We start from the raw sequence: 25,736 nt of genomic DNA, 5'->3' as shown, positions 1-25,736 counted from the left end.
ATGAATATGTATTTATATTAGACCCACAGGCCTAGAACAACTAAACAAAATAAACACCTACTTGAAGATTATCTTGTCAAGAAGGTTACACTCGAATATAAACAATAAGTGTGGACTTTCACAAACAAGATGATGACGATTCACTTTATCCAAAGATCCCACTTCTGACACCATTGTCTTAAATTAAGCAGATATCCGTCCGCGCTGGTCAGTACGTTTGAAATGCATCCGTGACAACAGCTGATTACGACATCTTATATGAACCGGATTAACAGCTTCTAACCCAATACAAAAGTCCAGATGGAGCTTAAGGGGTAAATGTGTATAAAATGTATCCCTGCTTGGCCTGACTGGATTTGTCAAAATCTACCATCGATAGCATCACATACAATATTCACAGATATGGTAGTTGTGATTTTGATAACAATTGGTGGTATATGACGACCTCCACCGTATGGATCATTATTATGTTTGAGAATATTCGGATAAAGGGATATTTTATCTGTGCGGCAATAATTTTGGGGTAGATTTCATCGATGATATAATTAGCTATTTTCATTAGCTGGTCGGCATTGAATCCTGGTATTATAAATGTTGGTAATTCTGCTTCCCCGTAATCGGTTAGTGTCTAAGAAACGGTTGCTTAAGTGTCGTTGTTTAAGAGTGTTTAAAATCAACGAATTCATCACCAGTAATAATTACTGTTCATTGGTAACCTGATTAACATACTCGAGGTCGGATGCAACTTGATTTAGATGTTGTATTGTGTCAATGATTTGCTTCTTCGTTCGTTTGGATACTCCTGCACGTAATTTTGAAACAACCGTCGTAGATTCGAGGACATAGTCTGGTGTTCATTTTTGATGACATCAGCAATTAAATCAATAAAATTAACACCGAGAAATGACTTTTTATCTTTATCAATGTCATATAGTATTCTTTATAGTCTAGGAATTCTTTCACCTTCATGTTCGACATAATTAAATGTTATGTTTCTATGTTAACTGCTCACATGTATTGCCATTGATGAGTTTTTCGATATTCTGGTAGCGAAGGGTACAATGTTCGTTTGTCTGAAGTGTAATCGCCACATTTAGGTTCTGGTGGTCCCTTATAAACCGGAAGATCTTCTAGCCATCATAATACAGTTCGGATCGACGACTGATATATATCGATGCAGTAGTCAGGCGTTGATATTTCTAACGCGGCAGATGACGTTGGCTCATGAACTTTGATAGCGATCTTGGATTCTTTTCCCGTATTAGATTTAATTCAGCGCTGCAATTTATCGTTAATCTTAGATTTTATGAATGCCCGTAGGAATGCCCACAACTTGCCTATCGGGGGTTTCATCGTGAGTATTTTTATACGCACTTACCAGTGAAGGATTTGCTTGAAACCCACCGGGTGACTTTGTTTGATATTTAGCCAGATATGATATACTCGGAATTGTGCTACTACTAATTCCATGTCTGGAATCGCCTTTGGAAAGATAACATTGAACTCAGTCTTTGTTGAGCTTGCTGATATCATCGTGGTTATTGGTGGTTTTCTGTTAGCGACAACCTTTTCTAGCAATTCTTGCAACATTATTATATAAATCAGCGAGATCTAATATATACTTTCTTCGATGACGAAGTCATTGGGGACAAATAAGATTCTACCTTTTTGTCTCCTGACACAGACAGGGTCTCGAGGTAAATCGCAATCATTTCTGCGAATTACTGAGCTGATATTACTCAATCATTGAGACCTATTGATATTAAAGAAGATACTTTGGCATGTATGCGTGTAAACGCTGAAAATTGATTTGTATATTCGTGTAATTTATTAACAGCGCACGTGATATCTTTCTTGCGATAACATTAAGAACATTTTAAATTCCGGTTGCAACTGAAACGCCAGTTCATGCTACCATATATGTAGCTGATAATGCTCTCATTAACGTTACCGTTCTAACAATGACCGCGGATGAAGAATCAACAATTATGTCGATAACGATGACATGTTTGAGATATATTTCTATCGTCAATGATATTTTGCAGTTGCCGCTGCCACTCACATACTTTCTCTTATCTGTAATGTTGCGATGTAACATCACGTAGAATGTCAATTGGTGTTTGATTCATTATGTAGATTCCTATTGCTATGTAATAGGAACACTTTAACTAGGTGGTATATTGGCGACGAATTCAAAGCTCCAACAATACAACACGGATGTTCCTTTTCTTCTTGTTCCACCATAAATATTTCCTCATCGTTTTATCTCCGATATCACTAACATTGATTCAGAAGGTCCACTTAGTGGATAACGCCGTGAAATTGTGGTAAATATTGTAAATGTTGTAACACCGAGTACTGAGAACATGTATATAATGGTTACCACAGCGCGATGTTTGATGGATTTATTGAGTGGTGTCCATACTGATGATCCAGACGCTACAATGTATGTTACACCAGCGGTAACATTTTTAATGTCAGAGAGATTAATGTCGGTGACTGCTGGATTTACAAGAAAAATCGTGAATGATTTTATTTGTGTTTCTACGAAAATTTGTAAACGCATTTACATGATTAGAATATTCAGCTCTAAACGCATTCAGTTCTGATCGTGGCGATGTTGCTGTACACGTATTTTTTTTGCCACATCATCGTCTAATTTCGTTTCTTTCACATTGATAATTGTGATTTTGCTCATATTGTGATCGCCATATTTATTATCTCAAATTTTCATGATACGTTCAGTAATTTCTCCCAGTTTTTAATTTTACTGTTTTTAGTAAACACAACTAAGTTCTCTTCGGTTGATCCTGGAATCCGCATAATAATATCTGTCAACTGGATATTACTTGTCTTTAACCGTCTTTGTTGATCCTGAAAAACAAAGACTTCATTTTGATCCAAATTATCGAGGTCATTCTTGACCTTGACCTTGTCACGGGTTGCCTTTATCAGATCTTCCGTAAATATCTACCATTGTAAATTAACTTAGACTTTATGAAACAGTGTCCCTGACGATGTCATAGACCTTGACAGAGCGTCGGGCACATGTAGCACTTCACGCCATGTATTGGCGGATTAGTTATTGTCTGTGTTGGAAGTGTTGGATACCGGACGGGAGTGTTTTGATGACCCCTGACATATTGCAAAAATTCTTTTGGTGGCGCCAACCCATACGAATCAAAATAAGCAACTGCACGTTCGTCAATCGCCTCTGCAACCACAGGAGCACCTGGACCAGAACTACCATCGAAATTAATGATACCGGTTTCAACGCTGTTTGGTTGTTTTGTTAATTGATGACGCATAAAAATACCTCTGAAATCTTTGATGCTTAATTTTTAGCAGCATAAAGGAAATCAAAATTGGACATGGGAACCATCAACGATGTGTCTAGGGCAGTCTCAGACATGATCCGAGGATTGACCGTACCAGGAATGGGGAGTTCCTGGAAATCTTAGACCTTTCCCTTTTTGGTGAATATTTTAGTCCTTGTCCTGTTACTTTCTTTAATGCCATCTCAGCGACAGTTTCAGCGGCACCAAGCGCAGCTGCTATTTTAACTGCTGAAGATTCAGCGGCTATCAGCGCTGGTATAGCTGCAATAAGTGGAAATATACCACTCGTCTTTGCAATGCCTTTAATGGCATCCACAGAAAGAATATTTTGTCTAAAGGCGGCCTCTAATTGTTTGCCTTTATTGAAGAGTCTGAGTTGACGTTCTGTGAGTCTTTTTGGACCGCCTGCGATCTGTGCTGATTTCAACAATACTTTTTACATAATTTTTTTAATACTGATTGTAGCTTTGTAATCTCACCAGGAGTCAGAGTAACAATAACATGATGATGTGAAATTATAATATCATAGACGATTTAATTACATGTTTTCTGCTGAGGCATCAACAACTCTGATTCGTCTACCATCACCTTGAAGCAGCATTGTTTTGTCTGACAGTAGAACAGCGATTACTCTATAATGAGTAACACCGGCTGTTAGTGCACTCACTCGATCTCGAAACTGTATATCAATGACTGACTGTATAAACCAATCAAGATGTTCTAGCAAGAAATAGTAGAAAGGATACAACGTCGACCAATCCCGCTGAGATATTTGCAAAGCAGAATCCACATTCTGATCACGCCCAATGAATGTTGTTAAACGATGATAAGCACGTGCAACATGATTATTTTCAAAATCCATCAAAAGTTCTTCAGACGGTTCTTGATGTCCATTTATCTTCAAAGAAACTTCACTAACCCCAAGTGGGTCAAATGCCATATTACCATATAACTTCGTATTTGAGAATCCCGGCGTCGAATTTCATGAAAAGCTATAAATACTTGATGTCCTGATGCTGTAACTCCCTGTTGTGATGCGATCTGCCATGCAAATGTGTCAACAGTTGTACTCGTGATCGAGTTTGTAGTCATCGTCAACCGTGATTGATTTTCCGCCGTGTCAATGAAAGACAGCAACCTTTGTTCTTCAGCGAGTGATAGTGACATTTCTGGCATCCATGAGGAAAGTTCTGTCAGTGTCACATTTCCAGAAAGTTCCGCATTGCAGCTGAATCAACTCCTTCCGCGTAGCATATAGCATCGTCGTCAATGTCGTTTCGATGGAGGGCAACTTTCCTAATGTTTCTACAGAAATCTAGGATATGCGACAGTGGTATTACATGTGCGAATGCCAGATTAAAATTTGCATTTACAAAGAATAAACTTTGAAAATATGCGTCGTCAGCCTCAACAGTAACCTTTCTGGAGCGCCGGAATGTATAAGGTCGGACATCAGCCCAACCAGTGGTAACTTTTGCAAGCATCATCGATTGACCAGCCGACCCTGAAGAATCATTGCTGTATCGGTATATCCCCAGTTTCTTCGTAGCAACATCAACGTCATTATGACAAACCTCAATTTCCGGATAATCAATAATATATCGTGCACTGTTAAACAATACTATAATTCCGTTATTAACAAATCCACCCTGCGCATCAAGATAAGGATTGCCGTCAATTTTGCAAGTCTACCCTGCACTCCAATGAATGCCTCGGCGGGCAAGAAATATCTCGATGTATCCTGGGCTTGTAACTCGATTCGTCTACGACTTTTCGCTTCAGAAGAATAATACTGATATTTACGCACATACTAATCATTAGGTACTGGCACATCCACGCCAAATGCTGGATCGGATACACGTTTAAACATTATTTTTATATTTGCTGTTGTTTAAAATGGTGCGCCATCGATGTTCAATGTCGGCGACGACGAGATAACCCACTACCAGCTACTCTATTTGCAGTATATTCCCAGCTAATTCTTTCAACCGTTCGTTTGCAGCTTTTTTATCATTTTATTGACGTTTGCAAGCATAACGTCGGTGCTGGGCAATTTTACTTGCCGAGGTCGGTCCGCTGGCGGTCTGCATTTTAAACGTCCTAGTCTATCTTTTGTTGCTGAGAATGCTTCACCGGCAACATCACCAATAACCTTACCACGAACAACGTCAATAGCTTTGATTCCTCGTTTCTTTGCAATCGGTATTGCTTTTTGTGCTATACTTCGTAATAGACCCTGAACAACATCACATAGTCCATCTCCATAAAGGGCTTTATATGTTGGTAATCGCGAATTTATCACCCTGACCAGTATAGGTCCACGTTGAGTATTATGTATGATCATCCTATTTTCTTGTCACTGATCTAATTACATACCGTCAATGAACGAGGTAATCATCAACGATTTTATCAATAAAGGACCGATAAACATTAATGTCTACGATTACGCCTGTGAATAATCTCTGAAAATAGCAGCTGCTTCATTAAAGATTTCTGGAGAATTATTACCGACTCGTCTTCCACCAATCAGAATTTCTAGTTCTTAAGCGTCAGAGAGAACACTATTGAGACAGAGTTAGTTTATCGGGCAACGGAAGAGTAACTTTTGCTTTTAAACTGCCAATGGGAACACCTTTTAAGTGTTTTTTGCCTGGTTGTTGTAATACTGGCTGTGGTTGTTGTAACAGTGCATTATAGGTATCTACAACATTGATAAATGCAGTATATTTTATATCATTATTTCGGGCCTGATCAACATCGTAATAGATAAGAAATATACACTTATACCATTTTTTTACGACCTACAACATCATTGATGTACTCAGATTTCTAAACGTTTTCTCTATTATCAAAACTTTGCACGGCAAATGCAGATAAATTTTCCACGCTGTCAGTATTTTTTACTAAGGCAATACTTTCTTTTGTAAATTGATCATTAACTTCAGATATTTCTCTTACTTGTTCTAGTTTTAGTTCTGGTTATGATTCTGATATAAGATCCTTTATATCGGCTTTTTCAGAACGAAACTGGTCAATATTAACAAGTATTTCATCTGGAAGTTCTCTTAGCATCTTTTTTTGTTGTTTATTTCTTTCTGCTATTTGTCCACTTGCTTCAGCGGTTTGCTCCAACGTGGGAAGAAGAACTTCGGTAGCCTTTATACCTCCCTTGGTAGCCTATGTAACCGGTTTAAACATCTGTTTTGCCCCTTCTGCAAATTCCACCTGAGACTCCTGACGCGCTTGGATTTGCTGCTTGACAGAATCATGGACTGGAAGATATTTCTTAATTCCATCTAGTCTCTGTCGCGCAAGTTTGCTTGTGCGAGATTCCATGGGAAGAGTATTATTTTATATTATTAATGATTTAATCACTGACCGTGTCGTTACTTTTACAGCAGCAGCGAGGGGGTGGGGAACGCGAACATCACAAACAAAAAATACGCTAAAACGGTTCGAGGCCTCGGTTAGAGGTCTGTTCATTTTCGTAGGAAGCTTTATTTTCACGATTTAATTGCTCCAGAAACTCGTCTGTTCACCCTTCCTAATGTTGTTTCTTTCTGTCTTGTACATAATTATTACGGTTTATCTATCTATCTATCTATATCTATCTATATATCTATGTACCTATCTATCTATCTATCTATCTATCTATCTATCTATCTATCTATCTATCTATCTATCTATATATCCATCTATATATCTATCTATATATCTATCTATCTATTTATCTATCTAATGACGCCGGTGAAGAAGCCTTATAAATTGCCGAGTTTTAGTTTATTAATGGCATATAAATATCAACGGCAAGCCGGTTTAATTTTTGTATCGCATACACTAAGTTGGTAGAGTTATTGAAAATGCACTAAGTTCAAACAAATTATTATTATTATTATTATTATTATTATTATTATTATTGTTATTATTATTATTATTATTATTATTATTATTGTTATTATTATTATTATTATTATTACTATTATTAGTAGTAGTAGCAGTAGAAGCAGTAGTAGTATTCATAGTAGGAGTAGCAGTAGTAGTAGTAGTAGTAGTATTAATAACAAAGTAAAATTCTACACATTAAGCCTGGATGCCACATTTCATTCCCATATTCGTAAGGACATAGATATACAACCTTTGTATTTATAAGACTTATCTAGGCAAGTTGATATCACGAAAAAGAAACAAAACCTAAAGAAGATGACAAATCCCAAGAAAAATCTCACAGAGAGAAAATGGAGTTCCTGCTGATAGGATGCGCACGAAAACCAGAAAACCATGCAGCTCTGTAACGGTGTCTAGTTCTCCAAGGACGTTTTCGTCATTGTTCACCATTATGACTGGCAAACTTGATTTATCACCCGTGTTTCCTAAGTTAATGAATAAATGCAAATATTGTTAAAGGAACTTCTTAGGTGTCTGCGTGGGTGTCTTCTTCGTCTTGTTCTTATTAATCTTCTTCTTTTGTAGCTGTTGCTTCTGTAGCTAAAACGTGATCTCACCGAAGACCTAAGCCCAAAAAGTACAGGAATGTTACAAAGTTTGCTGGATTATTCCAATCAAGAACTGACCTTTTTTAGTCAGTTGGAGGCACTTCATTGCATAATTGTGGTCCCCATCATACGACTCGCAGAGAATCAGTGGATATGAATTCCAGTGTAAGCAAAAAGTGTGTGATACGATTCACTTTAACGATTTTGCTCCTGAAACAAATGTCACCCAAACGATGTTCACACCACACTCGTTGTCCCCACAAGCCTCAACCTTTCGCAAAAAGTGTGGAAAGGAAGTTAATCCCTCCTCGTTTAGCTGAAAAATGGGATGTTTTGTCTTTACTGACTAAATAAAAATCCTGCGATGCGAAAGAAAATCGATCAAAATACACTTAAAGAAATATTGATACCTTGTGTGAACCTTATTTGCATGCGGTTAAAGAAACTGTATTGTTGTCTTAGATGTGGCAAAAGCTTACAAAATACTCTCAGTCTAATGAAAAATAGTTTACTAAAACTATTCATCGAAGCGGGTGATATCTGCCAATGATGGTAGGACTCTTGTTAAAAGTGATTACCCCTATCTTAGGATTGATTGCTGGGCGGCTGAGATCAGAAAGAATCAACGATGAATATAACAGAATATAAACGGGACACGAAAAGTGAACCCAAAATCATGAAGAACAGGCGTGGCCACAAGAATGAAATAAAACGAAGAACATGAAAATTGTCAATCTAGAGGAATGCATTGAGTAATGCTCAATGAAACACAATATTCATAAACAGTAATTAAATATTTTAAATTTCATAGAAACTATCGAAATCCTAACACGATTAGAAGTGTCTTTCTAACATGATTCATTTTATTTTCGAATCGGGAATAACTGAAATACAATGAAAATTCGGATGGTATTTCTTCAAAATACTTAGGTCGATTTTGGTATACTGGCAAGAGCTTGTATGCATATGAGTTTGCCCCTTTTGCATTAGTAAGATAGCATGGCAATGACAAAGATGCATATACATACCACCAGTAGTTGGATCGTAAACCAGTGTCGGTGAACTTTGTACTGACATATTACACATGAGAATCATTCATGTTGATCGCAAATTAAGTTATCTGATGGATTGGTACCTTTGGTATCAGAACTATTGATAATAACATTCAATCTTACTTTGGTCTTTCCCATTCTCTTTTGATATTTTTATAATTACCTTTTAGAAACACTTAATAAGGTGGGAGAAGGAAGCTTACCGGGAATGTTCGTCGTCATCAGTGAAATGTTGCATGATATGTATCAAATGAAAATGCAAAATGTACGGATTGCAAAAAATGGTTCGTAACACCATAGTTCGTATTCCGGATACCTGTCTAAACGTGTCTTACTGCATTCATCTAGACAACACAAGATTGATTCAGCAAGAAGGTTTTTTATGCCTTTTTTCTGATAGCTACGACTCCTATATGTACGAACTATGACACTTTGACTACAACACATTTTGAGTGCATTTTACAAATCAGCGAATCATGAGACTATACATGCAATCTGATTTCATTTAAATTCTAACCATGTAGATGTTCATGGTTCTTTTTCATGCAATTTGTACAATGTTATTGCCTTTACCTGGACAGGTTAGTTCGGCGCATGTCAAAGACTCGACGCTGTTTCCAGGGCAATCATTGTCCTGTCTTGTGTGGTCGTGACTGGTACAGTTTCGCACGCGAAGACGGATGCCATTCCCACATGTCTGCGTACACTGGGTCCAATCCGACCATTGATCCCATATGCCTACTGGGAAGTGAACATTACAGTGTGAGATACATAAGCCTATAAAATCAAATCTCATCTTTCATACACTCCCGGCTATTTACCTGGATATTGCACAGTTTATCGATTGAAGTTAATGCACTTGTATAGGCCACATCGGAATTTAAAATCTGTAATGGATGGCGAAGACAAATATTCTGCAGAAATAAGGTAATATAGCTGGTAAATTTCCCAATGCAACATTTACAAAACTTGTCTTCTTTACAATCGGTGTTTTAAAGTTGTTTTGTTTCTTTATTTTATTTTCATGTAGCCAAAGGAAATAAATAAGTTAGACATGGAGAGTATTTAATAATAAATTTAAAAGTTTTGTTTCTTGTTTCCTATTTGAAGACAGAAGTGACTATTCTCGTCAGCTAAACTTATGTTCTTTATTATGTTATTTCCATTTTAAGGTTCGTATATGACAGTAATGCATTCAATTACAAAAACTATACAAAGAGGCAAAACATATCTGAAAATGACATTAGTTGACATGTAGATATTACTAATCTTAGACTCTGAAGAGTGCTCTGGCAAATATCACTACCCAGCTTTTACGGCTCTCAATTTGAGTGTACTTGTAAATGGGCAATGTGTAGAGACATATCTTAGAAACAAAATTGACTTAGTATGGTACATAGAATCGTTGCACACTTTGATTTTCATGAACTCGAAAAATCAAGAAAACTAAAACAAACAAGCTACAAAACAATAAAAAAGCAAATGAAAGAATGGACAGATGTGATTGTCCTCGTATAAAGTTTATTTATTGTGCAAATATGTGTGTAGTTGTAAACATGACAGAGGCTGGATATACGTTTCTGGCGCTAGAACTGTGCTTACGTAAAAATTACATGTATCTTTCATGTACCTCCATGTTCTTATATAACGTACATTAATGTGGGATGCAGAAACATGTCATGCTATTCGTGACCCGGACTCCGATATTTCTTTCCCATGATTCTGTGTGTTATAAAATATTAGCAGTAGACAGAAAAATTTCAATTGTAATCCTAGTAAATTCGAAGAAGTATATAATGATCCTTTCAATGTCTATTCACCCCATAGAAATAGGTTACTGCTTGTAAATTTCAAGCTAAGTTGATCACCTGGGCATTTTAGCTCAATGATATTGCATAGTGTTCTTGTTGCATCAAAACATAACGCTTTCTTCAGCAGGTCCTATTTTAGATATATTTTCAGGTTGTTCTTCCTATTATTATTATTATTATTAGTATCATTGTTATTATTATTAGTATTATTAGAAGTAGTTGTAGTAGTAGTAGTAGTAGTAATACAAATATAAGGTCCTAAACATTGAGCCTGGATGCCACATTTCATTAGCATATTTGTAACCACATAATTAGATAGCCATTGTATTTATAAGACTTACCTAGTCAGATTTATTGACCTCTATTCAATGATTTTAAACCAATGGATTCTTCCTTTCAAGAGAGCCTCTTGAATTATGTTATCTAAATGTTAAAAACCTATTCTGAATATCCTGGACAGTGGCTGATCTGTTATGTGTCTACTAAGCCTGGATGCATTTGCATGCATGGCTGAAATTGTACGATATCATACAATGACTATATAGTTTTAAAATGATGTATGAATCGTGAGAAAAATCACCTCTTGCAGAGCTGGAACTTTTAAACAGCTCAGGAAAGTGCCTGTTAGTGACATTAGTAAGCAAAGCGTTTGAATGATATATCTTTCAATCCGGACTAATCTGACTGCTTACACTTAATGTCAGTACTAATATAATTTTCTTGAGGGATATATCGTTTTCTTACGTTCATCGACAATGTCGCCATGGATACATTCTCAAGAAATTGTTTAGTTGGATAAAAGCTGTGACAAATGTACTTAATGACCTTTGTTCGTTAGACATTGAATGATTTTGGATTTCGATTAAAAACGCAGTAGTACATCTTTGATCTGTATTTTTTTATTGTATTATGACTTTGTGTACTTCAGTACCAAAAAAGTATCCCGAACACATGTTCCACAGAATATTATTTAAAACAAAATAAGTTACTATCAGTATTCAGAGGTCATTCATTGTATTGAAGATGGTACACTTTAAAAAATATTTGACAAAGCACTCTTAACTGGTGACTGTGTAATAACCGCCCAAATACAAAATACTTGTAAGGTAATTTAGGAAAAAAAGTAGGTCTGGAAGCAATACATCAGAGCTGTTTTATTCATTACGCTGCGGTTTGCACGGAAAACGTAATTAATTTGCGGAAATTTGTTAGAGTTTATTTAGTAGGAGTTCTGATTGACTGGCTGGATTATTACGGTTCACTTTCTTGGCGCAATGTTGAAAACAGACAATCATGTTCCTTGGGACTGTCTCCCACTATTTCGATATAAATCGTTTAAACACAGAACATATATAACTCATCATATGCCACACTCTGGTATTGTAGAAATCCAACCACTGTCAGCATTCTTTGGAAGAGACGGGGTCATAGGGAGTGTAGGAATTTTGTATGAATCCAAAGCATAGGGCTTTTTATTCTTCTAATCTCTTGTCGGAAGAAGTCGGAGAATAAAGATTGCAGATGGTTCATATTTCTGAAACCATAGAAAGTGGCAGATTTTTTAAAGGAAAATGCACCAGTAGATACAAGGTTTTTCTTTTAGAACAAATGCTTTCATGTTACATAAATTTCTGTTTAAGATGAGGGAAAAGCTATTTCATTTCAAGATTAAAAACGCTATATATACATCGCAATCCTTCATGATGCTGCAAACATGGCAACACATTAATACTATATCTAAGGGCACTAATATCGGATAAGCCTATGCCATTGCGCCAATGAGATAAACTTGTTATAAAAAGAATGTTGTGTCACTCACTTGAAGGAATTAGAAGAAGTCTTTGTATACTCTTAAAACGTGACGCAATATACAAATGCAATACTAAAACATTCCAGGGCATTGTGTCGCTGAGCAATCTGCTTCTTGCATAGGAATATGTCTTATTGATCTGAAATCACCATTTTCCACTTGTAAGCCATTTGTTTCTTTTATCGGTTGGTTGAAACATTTCATTTTATGTTCTCGAGAGAATGTGTTTTCAATATAGAATGCGCTGGAAGCATTGAAGACATGACGTGGGGAAGAAAATAACGACGTCGATAATATCACTTAGTACAAACATACGATATAGGTAAGTCTCTACGAGATGCTTACATGGATCTCTTGGACATGGAAACTGCTTCACATCTTTGTAGGAAATAGAGACAGCTATGTATACTCGCAATATTTGGCACATTACTCAAAAAAGCATGTGTACATGCCAGATCATTTTGTCACTGTTTCAACTGTCTTGATTATTTATTTAGTTTTATGTTGTATATAATGAAACTGTTCTCATGTTTAGGGGAATTTTCTGATTGGTTGCAACATAGGTCAGGTGGGATGTAATCCGAAATTAGCCAAGCATTGTGCCATACGTCACCTGGATGCATTGTAATATAGAATCCTAATAGTATAGTGGAGATGTATAAAAAGAGTGAATCGAACAATTATTCTTATTTCTAATTGATATTTCCATTTCATGCGCTTTAATATCAGGCTGAAGATTTATCTAACGAGGCATTTATATTTAATTTGCGAGGAATAATGTGTTTGGAATATTTCTTTTTGAATTACAAAGTGCTAATTGATTTTGGACTAAAATATTAGTTTGGGATTATTGCGAATTCATTGAAAGACATTCCTGACAATGCCATTGTGTTAGTGAAGATTTTTGGAACTTCAGCACATTCAAGACATGGAAGTCATTCGGAAGAATCTATTCTTTTGGACTAGATATAGAACCTATACAAACATGTATTTAATGCATATTGATGAAAGGACCTGTTCCATTTTCTTCAATCAAAATAAGCGTTAACAATTTCAGTCAGAGCGAGGAGTGTCTCATCGAATCAGAAGAGAGCTGACCCGTGACGTCACATTTCGTATATGGGCGTGACAGCGTTCATACGCAATTTATCATTTCGACATGGTTTGAGTATGGCTTAATCTATTAAAATTATGCATTCGGGTGCGCCTGCTGAGGATACGAGGAGTGATAATACTATGGCTACGAACGCTAATGTAATGATTCCAGGAGATGATGAATTGATTCGAATTTTGCTGGTTTCCTGTGATGTTTGCAAGAATTTTGACAGCCCCAATAGTGTTACCTTCAACACCTTCGCCATCGCTAACATTCTTGGAGGATGTCAGAACGAGACAGAATGAAAAATCTGAAAGATCTTTACAACTGATGAAGGAAGCAGAGCACGTTACTTGCTGAACAAGTAGCAATAAGAAAAGAAGAACACTAGAAACCAAATAAGAAGAAGACAATGAAGAAGAAGAGAAGAAGAAGAGTTAGAAAGGGAAGAAAAAGAAGAAAACGGAGTACGAGAAAGAGAAGGAAAACATTCACGTTCGAAGGAGACAGAAAGAAGCCATTTGATAGAAATGGCCGTGTGCAATGCAATATATTTTGCAGAGATAATGTATGAGAGAGAAATGTATCAGAATTCGTTAACTCTTCCAAGGTTAAAGAAACATTTACGTGCCATAGCTTTACAATCCTCCATTATTAATCATCACTCCCCGCCAGTATGATGCCAAGAGCAGTAACAGGAGAAACTGCAAACGCGGGAGGAAAAGTAGGACTTATTCGTGCAAAGGTTTTGAGACAGTTAAAGCTGATGGTGTCAAACACACAACGGTTCTTTTCAGGGCAGCCCATATCTACTAGAAAAGTGATATTATTCAGTGATTGGCAAATCAAGTAAAACTTTAACCCTTTTTGTCCATGGTGTTTGTGTGTGAGTACATTTTTATGTGACTTCTGCACAGTCGAAATAGCAAGACAAATGGGCAGTTGCATTGTCTTCCTTACATTCTCTACTTTGGAATCAGAATGAAAATTGTATAACACAACATAAATGTTCATTTTCTACTCCAATTGTTTAAACCATTAACTCAAAAACACAATTTTATGAAGAAAAAGAAAGATGCAGGTTTAGTGACTACATCGTGGTCTTTGAACATTAATGTTACATCCATAACTACTGACCGATCTCATACATGCACTTGCAAACCATAATATATACCGTCGCAACGAGCTCGTGCAGATAAGCAAATTAAAAAAGAATACACAATACCTGTGGCTTACCGTGGCTGCTCTAACCATGAAAAGAAAATTAGATTTTAGATGTTCAAGGGGAGATGGTCTAACTATCGGGAAGGATAAAGTGTCATATCTTTAGCCAGAACTGGATTTGTCAACTTGGGACAAGGGTTGTTTTTCTTGTGGCGTGACACTTTACGAATGGAAATATTAAATCTCGGCTTAAGTGGAACAAGTCAGATGTTCTCCGTCCAGTCATTGCCTTCCATTGATCGGACTAAAGTAATATGTTAGTCATCGATACCATAGAATAGACCATTCGTAGTTTGCATCCTGAGCTTAAAGATTGCATTTACAAAGATCTAGTACTATTGAAAGTAAAACGCAAAGAAGAAATGCATCCTTTGCGACATAGAGGATTTAATCTGAGATATCTCAATGCCAAAATACCTTTGATTGGTCTGAAACTGTTACGTGGTCAGAAATTATACAACTACAACTAACAAAAAGAAGTGCGATGATTTAATGTCTACTTACAGTGTGACACCGTTACAAAGCTTTCCAGGGGACACGCCAGATTTGACAAATTAAAGAACACGTTTGAAAGCAGTATCGCCTCAAGCAGATACTTTATTGAGTGTAGTGTGTTATTTAGTGACTGATCTGGTTCCTTAAAATTTATCATTAAATGCCTATTCGCAAAAGCTGGAATATTTCCATCCAAACGAGACATTATTTTAAACGATTAGTTTAGAATTGCACTTTTGTAATCTGCGTGTAGAGCTACGGGACAATTTTGCAATGATATTCTCAAGTGAAACGCAATCTCCAAATCCATTCTGTATCTTTTGACTATGTGATTTCCAAAGTACACGAAGATTGATTCCTGGGAAACTGACAGACATAAAACGCTACGTGGATATAAAAGCTTACTTTAGTATTGCAACATTTTCGTGGAAGACGTCGACAGTGTTAACAACTTAGACTATTGTCAAAGTCTTTTACAAAAATCGTTTACACCACCAACGATTCCATTGATTTTCAACGATGAGTACTGAGCGTTTTAGTAACTACTTCTCTTGGATTTCCTTTCAAATCAGGGTTCATTGTGAAGTATTTAGTTTTAGTACATGTAAAGACATGATGAATAATCAATGTTTTACATGTATGTGATCCTTATTATGTTTAAAGTGGTACGATTTCCAATCGATAGTTCTCTCTCCGCTGTTTGAAAGAGATATTCCTCGCTCTTTATAGACTCTTCATGCTTACCAAAAATGTGAATAGCTTGTGACGTACAAAATTAGGTTCAAGACTAGAAAGATAGTTGTACATGATTGAAAAGAATTAGTTTTGATGAATGGAAGACACAAGTGCTTAACTATACCAGACACAAATATGTTAATATTCCAAGAAAACAAGTTCAATAAGAACAAGTGCCATGAAATGAACATCTTATTAAAGATAATATTAGGAAAAACAGTGTGGGAACAGAGAAGAAGAAATATTACAATCTCACAAGAACCCATTTGTTAAGTCGAAAAGAATGATAACGAAACCATTCCCGGAGAACAAATTGGAGACGGTGAACTGTGTACACACTATACGAAGAGTACCAGAGTGTGTATTTATATTTCCTGGGACACACCTTGATCGAGAATATTTTACAAAGAGTTGTTTATATTCAGTTTAGGCGATTCTAACTTGTGTCTTATTGATGTACATCGTCATGTATGTCATATTTGTTTTGGTATTTTACTTCTTCAAATGTAAATATGTTGTTGTTTTCTGTGACTTTGGAGGAACTCTAAATATATGACAAATATGTACAATATATTGCGTTGCTGATTTTCATCTCAGAATACGCATCACCATAGCCACGGTAACATATTACTCCTCCTAGTTGCTCAGTTCCCAGAAGCATTAACGAAAATATAGATCGTCCCCATCATACGACTCGCAGAGAATCAGTTGATATGAATTCCAGTATAAACAAAACGTGTGTGATACACTTCACTTTAATGATTTTGCTCCTGAAGCAAATGATGTCACCCAAACGATGTACACACCACACTTGTCGTTAACACATGACTCAACATTTCGCAAAAAGTATGGAAATGAAGTGACTCCCTCCTCGTTTAGCTAAACAATGGGATGTTTTGTCTTTACTGACTAAAGAAAATCATGCGATGCAAAAGAAAATCGTTCAAAAACATTTAAATAAATCTTAATACCTTGTGTGAACCTTATTTGAATGCGTTTAAAGAAACCGTATTATTGTTTTAGATGTAGCAAGGGCTTACCAAATCCGCTCAGTCAAATGAAAAATAGTTTACTAAAACTATTCATCGAAGCGGGTGATATCTGCCAATGATGGTAGGACTCTTGTTAAAAGTGACTACCCCTATGTTAGGATTAATTGCTGCAGCTGGGATGAGAAGGAATACACAACGAATATAAAAGAATATAAAAGGGACACTGAGAGAGAACCTAAAATCATCAAAAAACAGACGTGGCCACAAGAATGAAATAAAACGAAGACACACGAAAATTGTTAACCTAGAGGAACGCATTGAGTGATGCTCAATGGAACACAATATTCTTAAACACTAATTAAAAATTTAAAATTTCATAGAAACTATCGAAATCCTAACACGATTTGAATACACAGAAGTGTCTTTTTAACATGATTCGTTTATTTTCGAACCGGGAAGAAATGAATTGCAATGGAAATTCGGGTGGTATCCCTTCAAAATACTTAGGTCGATTTTGGTATACTGGCAAGAGGTTGTATTCATATGATTTTTCCTTTTTTTATTAGCAAGATACCATGTCGATGACAAAGATTCATATATATACCACCGGTAATTAGATCGTCAACCAGTGTCGGTGAACTTCGTACTGACATATTACACCTGAGAATAATTCAGGTTGATCGCAACTTAAGTAATCTGATGGATTGGTACGTTTCGTTCCAGAACTATTGGTAATACTATTCAATTTTTAAAGAAGGTATTTACTTTGGTCTTTACCATTCGTCTTTTGATATTTTATCACTACCTTTTAGAAACACTTAATAAGGTGGGAGAAAGATGCTTACCGGGAATCTTCGTCGTCATCAGTGAAATGTTGCATGATATATATCAGTTGAAAATGCAAAGTGTACCGATTGCAAAAAATGGTTCGTAACACTATAATTAGCATTCTGGATACCTGTCTAAATGTGTCATACTACATTCAGATAGACAACACAAGATTATTCAGTAAGAAGATTATTTACGAGTTTTTCTTATTGCTAAGACTTCCCTATGTACGAACTATGACACTTTGACTATTATACAGTTTGTATGCATTTTACTAATCAGCAAATCATGAGATTATACATAAAATCTGATTTCCTTTAAATTCAGACCATGTAGATATTCATGGTTCTTTTTGGTGCAATTTGTACATTGTTATTGCCTTTACCTGGACAACTAATTTTCGCGCATGTCAAAAGCTCGACGCTGTTTCCAGGGCAGTCATTTTCTTGTGTTGTGTGGTCGTGGCTGTTACAGTTTCGCAAGCGAAGACGGGTGCCATTCCCACATGTCTGCGTACACTGGGTCCAATCCGACCATTGATTCCATGTGCCTACTGTGAAGTGAACATAATGATGTGAGATGTATAAGCCTATAAAACCAAATCTCATCTTTCATACACGCCCGGCTATTTACCCGCATATTATACCGTATTTTGATTGAAGTCAATGCCACAGCGGAATTTAAAATCTGTAATGGATGTCGAAAACACTTAGTTAGCAGAGGGAAGGTAACATAGTTGCTAAATTTCCCAATGCAACATTTACAAAACTTGTCTTCGTTACAATCGGTGTTTTAAAGTTGTTTTGTTTCTTTATTTGATTTCCATATAGACAAAGGAAATAAATAAGTTAAACTTGTTGAGTATTTAATAATAAATTTAAAAAATGTTTTGTTTCTTGTTTCCTATTTGAAGACAGAAGTGCCTATTCTCGTCATCTAAACTGACAGATTACTTTAGAAAGTGAAAGAGAATCCTTTCCGATCCTGGAAATTCATCGCGAGATAAAGAGATTGTGTGCGACTTTCGTCGAACACATCTATACATTTTTGAAGAAAGTTCAGGAGAAGACAAAGAAGAAATTCAACTTTATTTTATATGAAAAGGAAATCATTAAAATCCCAGCATCATGTAGATGTAGAAAAAAATGTTTTCCTAAGAACGTAAAGCACATCAAACCATCGGCCTCAATAACTGTTAAGAAATCTTATATAAAAGTCCAAGAGATAGACTTCAAGTGGAAATGTTAGCGAAATGTTAAGTCCGTGGAAATCGTTTGGAAGCTAATCTCAAGGAAATAGTAGAGTGTTTTACATTGATTCCACGTCAGTTACCTCAAGGCATCTTTCATATCCTGCATCAAAACAAATGCCTTTTTGAAAAAACGATTCAGTGATATTTTCGCTAAAGTGAAGTTTTATGATCGGTAACACAAAAGGAAAAGAACCATGTTGAAACCTGGTGGAAGTTATTTTCAACGATAAGCCTTTAATGACTTGTTTTTAAATGGAAACCTAATGGGAAAACGGAATCAAATAAGTAGGCCAAATAATCCCGCAACATTCGTCCAAGGGAGAATATTTGTGATATTGCCACTACATGTTGATATCACAAAGATAACAAACTAAAAAAATGTCAAGTCCCAATAAAAATCGCACAGAGAGGAAACGGAGTTCCTGCTGGTAGGATGCGTACAAAAAACTGAAAGCATGCAGCTCTATAACGGTGTATAATTCTCCAACCACTTTTTCCGTCATTGTTCACCATGATGCATGGCAAACCTGATTTATCACCCGTGTTTCATAATTTAATGAATAAATGCAAATATTTGTAAAGAAAACTTCTTAGGTGTCTGCGAGGGTGGCTTCTTCGTCTTGTTCTTATTACTCTTCTTCTTTTGTAGCTTTTGCTTCCGTAGTTAAAACGTGATCTCATCGAAGACCTAAGCCAAAAATGTACAGGAATGTTACAAAGTTTGCTGGATTTATCCAATCAAGAACTGACATTATTTAGTCAGTTGGAGGCACTTCATCGAAAATTGTGGTCCCCATCATACGACTCGCAGAGAATCAGTTGATATGAATTCCAGTATAAACAAAACGTGTGTGATACACTTCACTACAATGATTTTGCTCTTGAAGCAAATGATGTCACCCAAACGATGTGCACACCACACTTGTCGTCCACACAGGACTCAGCCTTTCGCAAAAAGTGTGGAAATGAAGTGACTCCCTCCTCGTTTAGCTAAACAATGGGATGTTTTGTCTTTACTGACTAAAGAAAATCATGCGATGCAAAAGAAAATCGTTCGAAAACATTTAAATAAACCGTGATACCTTGTGTGAACCTTATTTGAATGCGTTTAAAGAAACCGTATTGTTGTCTTAGATGTAGCAAAGGCTTACGAAATCCTCTCAGTCAAATGAAAAATAGTTTACTAAAACTATTCATCGAAGCGGGTGATATCTGCCAATGCTGGTAGGACTATTGTTACAACTGATTACCCCTATGTTAGGATTAATTGCTGGGCAGCTGGGATGAGAAGGAATACACAACGAATATAAAAGAATATAAAAGGGACACTGAGAGAGAACCTAAAATCATCAAAAAACAGACGTGGCCACAAGAATGAAATAAAACGAAGACACACGAAAATTGTTAACCTAGAGGAACGCATTGAGTGATGCTCAATGGAACACAATATTCTTAAACACTAATTAAAAATTTAAAATTTCATAGAAACTATCGAGATCCTAACACGATCAGAATACACGGAAGTCTCTTTTTAACATGATTCGTTTATTTTCGAATCGGGAATAACTGAATTACAAGGAAAATTCGGGTGGTATCTCTTTAGAATACTTAGGTCGATTTTGGTATACTGGCAAGAGGTTGTATTCATATGATTTTTCTTTTTTTGTATTAGCAAGATACCATGTCAATGATTGATTGATTGATTGGTTGATTTTTAACGGCGCATCAGCACTGTTAGGCCATTTAGCGCCAAACAAAGTGTTATTTGTATAATCTTTTAAAACTTATAAAAGGTCCTATATCGACCAGCGATATAAAAGAACAAATGGTTGAAATTAAAAACGGTAAGATGGTAACGGTGCAAAATAAAGCTTCCCGATCAACGGGAGATGTAAAAAAGATGAATAGGTATTAAAATGGGGCGGTAACCATGTCAATGACAAAGATTCATATACATACCACCGGTAATTTGATAGTAAACCAGTGTCGGTGAACTTCATACTGACATATTACACCTGAGAATAATTCTGGTTGATCGCAACTTAAATAATCTAATTTATTGGTACCTTTGGTATCAGAACTATTGGTAATACTATTCAATTTTAAAAGAAGGTATTTACTTTGGTCTTTCCCATTCGTCTTTTGATATTGCATCATTACTTTTTAGAAACACTTAATAAGGTGGGAGAAGGATGCTTACCGGGAATCTTCGTCGTCATCAGTGAAATGTTGCATGATATGTATCAAATGAAAATGCAAACTGTACGGATTGCAAAAAATGGTTCGTAACACTATAGTTCGTATTCTGGATATCTGTCTAAACGTGTCTTACTACATTCACCTAGACAACACAACATTGATTGAGCAAGAAGGATATTTATGCCTTTTTCTGACAGCTGCGATTCCTATATATACGAACTATGACACTTTGACTACGACACATTTTGAGTGCATTTTACAAATGAGCGAATCATGAGACTATACATGCAATCTGATTTCCTTTAAATTCTAACCATGTAGATATTCATAGTTCTTTTTCATGCAATTTGTGCAATGTTATTGCCATTACCTGGACAGGTTAGTTCGGCGCATGTCAAAGACTCGACGCTGTTTCCAGGGCAATCATTGTCTAGTCTTGTGTGGTCGTGACTGGTACAGTTTCGGAAGCGAAGACGGATGCCATTCCCACATGTCTGCGTACACTGGGTCCAATCCGACCATTGATCCCATATGCCTGCTGTGAAGTGAACATTACAATGTGAGATACATAAGCCTATAAAATCAAATCTCATCTTTCATACACTTCCGGCTATTTACCCACATATTGTACCGTTTCTTGATTGAAGTTAATGCACTTGTATAGGCCACATCGGAATTTAAAATCTGTAATGGATGGCGAAGACAAATATTCTGCAGAAAGAAGGCAATATAGCTGCTAAATTTCCCAATGCAACATTTACAAAACTTGTCTTCTTTGCAATCGGTGTTTTAAAGTTGTTTTGTTTATATTATTTCCATATAGCCAAAGGAAATAAATAAATTAGACATGGAGAGTATTTAATATTAAATTTAAAAAATGTTTGTTTCTTGTTTCCTAAATACTGCTGTTTCACCAAAGGTTTGAATACAGAAGTGACCATTCTCGTAATCTAAACTTATATTCTTTATTATGCTATTTCCATTTTAAGGTTCGTATATAACATTAATGCATTCAATTACAAAAACTATACAAAAAGGCAAAACATATTTGAAAATGACATTAGTGGACATGTATATATTACTAATCTTAGATTCTAAAGAGTGCTCAGGTAAATATCACTACCTAGTTTTTACGTCTCTAAATTTGAGTGTACTTGTAAATGGTGAATGTGTATAGACATATCTTAGAAACAAAATTGACTTAGGATGGTACATAGAATCGTTGCACACTTTGATTTTCATGAACTCGAAAAATGAATAAAACTCAAGCAAACAAGTTACAAAACAATAAAAATGCAAATGAAAGAATGGACAAATGTGAATGTCTTTTTCTAAATTTTATTTATTGTGCAATTATATGTGTAGTTGTAAACATGACAGAGGCTGGATATACGTTTCTGGCGCTAGAGCTATGCTTTACGTAAACATTACATGTATCTTTCATGTACATCTATGTTCTTTTATAATGTTCCTTAATGTGGGATGCATAAACATGTCATGCTATTCGTGACCCGGACTCCGATATTTCTTTTTCATGAGTCTCTGTGTTATAAAATATTAGTAGTAGACAGAAAAGTTTCAATTGTAATGCTAGTAAATTCGAATAAGTATATAATGATCCTTTCAATGTCTATTGACCCCATAGAAATAGGTTACTGCTTGTAAATTTCAAGCTAAGTTGATCACCTGGGCATTTTAGCTCAATGATATTGCATAGTGTTCTTGTTGCATCAAAACATAACGCTTTCTTCAGCGGGTGCTATTTTAGATATAGTTTCAGGTTGTTCTTCCTATTATTATTATTATTATTATTATTAGAAGTAGTTGCAGTAAGAATAATAAAAATATATTGTCCTAAACATGGAGCCTGGATGCCGCATTTCATTCGCATATTTGTAACCACATAATTAGATAGCCATTGTATTTGTAAGACTAACCTAGTCAGATTTATTGACCTCTATTGATTGATTTTAAACCAATGGATTCTTCCTTTCAAGAGAGCCTCTTGAATTATGTTATCTAAATGTTAAAAACTTATTGTGAATATCCTGGACAGTGGCTGATCTGTTATGTGTTTACTAAGCCTGGATGCATTTGCATGCATGGCTGAAATTGTACGATATCAGACAATTGCTATATAGTTTTAAAATGATATATGAATCCAGAGAAAAATCACCTCTTACAGAGCTGGAAATTTTTAACAGCTCATGAATGTGTCTGTTAGTCACATTAGTAAGCTAAGCGTTTGAATGATATTTATCTCAATCCCTACTAATCTAACTGCTTACACTTAATGTCATTGCTAATATGATTTTCTTGAGGGATATATCGTTTCCTTACGTTCATCGCCAATGTCGCCATGGATACATTCTCAAGAAACTGGTTAGTTGGATAAAAACTGGGACAATGTGCTTAATGACCTATGTTCATTAGACATTGAATAATTTTGGATTTCGATTAAAAACGCAATAGTATATCTTTGATCTGTATTTTGATTGTATCATGACTTTGAGTACTCCAGTAACAAAACTATTCCAACCACAGGTTCCATCGAATAGCATTTAAAGCAAAATGAGTTACCATCATCATTCGGAGCTCATTCATTGTATTGAAGATGGTACACTTTACAAATATTTGACAAAGCCCTCTTACGTAGTGACAGTGTGATAACCGCCAAAATAAATAAATGCTTGTCAGGTAATTTAGGAAACCAAGCAGGTCTGGAAGAAATTTTAGAGAAGTTTCATAGATTGCGCTTATGTGCTTTAATATCAGCCTGCAGATTTATCTAATGTTGCATTTATATTTAACTTGCGAGGAATAATTTGATTGGAATATTCTTTGGAATTACAAAGTTTTTATTGATTTTGGACTAAAATATTAGTTTGGAATTATTGTCAATTCATTGAAAGACATTCCTGACAATGCCATTGTGTTAGTGAAGATTTTTGGAACTTCAGCACATTCAAGACATGGAAGTCATTCTTAAGACTCTATTCTATTTGACTTGATATAGAACCTATACGAACATATTGTATTTAATGAATATTAATGAAAGGACCTCTTCCATTTTCACCAATCCAAATAAGCGTTCACGATTTCAGTCAGAGCGAGGAGTGTCTCATCGAATGAGAAGAGAGCTGACCCGTGACGTCACATTTCGTATATGGGCGTGACAGCGTTCATACGCAATTTATCATTTCGACATGGTTTGAGTATGGCTTAATCTAATAAAATTATGCATTCGGGTGCGCCTGCTGAGTATACGAGGAGTGAATACTATGGTTACGAACACTAATGTAATGCTTCCAGGAGATGATGAATTTGATTTGAATTTTGCTGGTTTTCTGTGATGTTTGCAAGAAGGTTTGCCAGCCCCAATAGTGATACATTTAACACCTTCGCCATCGCTAACATTCTTGGATGATATCAGAACGAGACAAAATGAAAAATCTTAAAGATCTTCACAACTGGCGAAGAAAGCATAGAAAGTATTTTCCTTAACAAGTAGCAAGAAGAGAAAGAAGAACACTATAAACAAAAAATGATGAAGAAGACAATGAAGAGGAAGATGAAGAAGAAGAGGTAGAAAGATAAGAACAATAAAAATGGGAGAACGAGAAAGAGAAGAAAAACATTCACGTTCGAACGAGACAAATTAGGCATGGAAAAGAAATTTCCGTGTGCGATGCAATATGTTTTGTCAGAGATAATGTATGTGAGAGAAATGTATAAGGATTCTTTAACTCTTCCAAAGTTAAAGAGGCTTTTACGTGCCATAGTTTTACATTCCTCCATTATTGATCTTCTCTCGCCACCAGTATGATGCCAGCAGCAGCAACAGCTGCTTTTACCATTACCAAAGGAGAAACGGCAAAAGCAGGAGGAAAAGTAGGACTAAGTCTTGGAAATGTTTTGAAATGTTAAAGCAGATGGTGTCAAACACACAACGGTTCTTTGCAGGGCAGCCCATATCTCTTAGAAAAGTGATATTATTCAGTGATTGCCAAATCAAGTAAAACTTTAACCCTTTTCGCCCATGGTGTTTGTGTGTGAGTGCATTTTTATGTGACTTCTGCATAGTCTAAATACCAAGGAAATTGGGCAGTTGCAGTTTCTTCCTTACATTCTCTACTTTGGAATCACAATGAAAATTGTATAATATTACATAAATGTCAATTTTCTACTCCAATTGTTTAAACCAATAACTCAAAACACAATTTTATGAAGAAAAAGAAAGATGCATGTTTTGTGACCACATCGTGGGCTTTGAAAGTCAATGCTACATGTATAACTACCGACCGATTTTATACATGTACTTCCAGCAAACCACTATATATACCATCGCAACGAGCTCATGGAGATGAGCCAATTAAAGAAGAGTACACGATCCCTGTGGTTTACAATGGCT

The 25,736-nt window shown here is 35.8% G+C and overlaps 1 protein-coding gene across 1 annotated transcript in view; it reads right to left on the bottom strand.

Moving 5' to 3' along the window:
* LOC149793058 (SCO-spondin-like) overlaps nt 1-25,736 on the bottom strand; it is a 147,127-nt gene that overhangs the window by 87,603 nt on the left and 33,788 nt on the right. The window contains exons 3-5 of the mRNA XM_089968943.1: nt 21,696-21,863; nt 18,260-18,427; nt 9,457-9,624 (exon numbers count right to left, since the gene is read on the bottom strand). Of these exons, the coding sequence (XP_089825069.1) occupies nt 9,457-9,624; nt 18,260-18,427; nt 21,696-21,863 (504 nt within the window). The remainder of the gene's footprint in view (nt 1-9,456; nt 9,625-18,259; nt 18,428-21,695; nt 21,864-25,736) is intronic.

The sequence above is a fragment of the Sinohyriopsis cumingii genome, chromosome 8 (genome assembly GCF_028554795.1).
Source record: "Sinohyriopsis cumingii isolate HCF-2022 chromosome 8, ASM2855479v2, whole genome shotgun sequence".
In the NCBI taxonomy this organism is placed as follows: domain Eukaryota; kingdom Metazoa; phylum Mollusca; class Bivalvia; order Unionida; family Unionidae; genus Sinohyriopsis; species Sinohyriopsis cumingii.
This window is presented reverse-complemented; position numbering and strand designations above follow the sequence as displayed.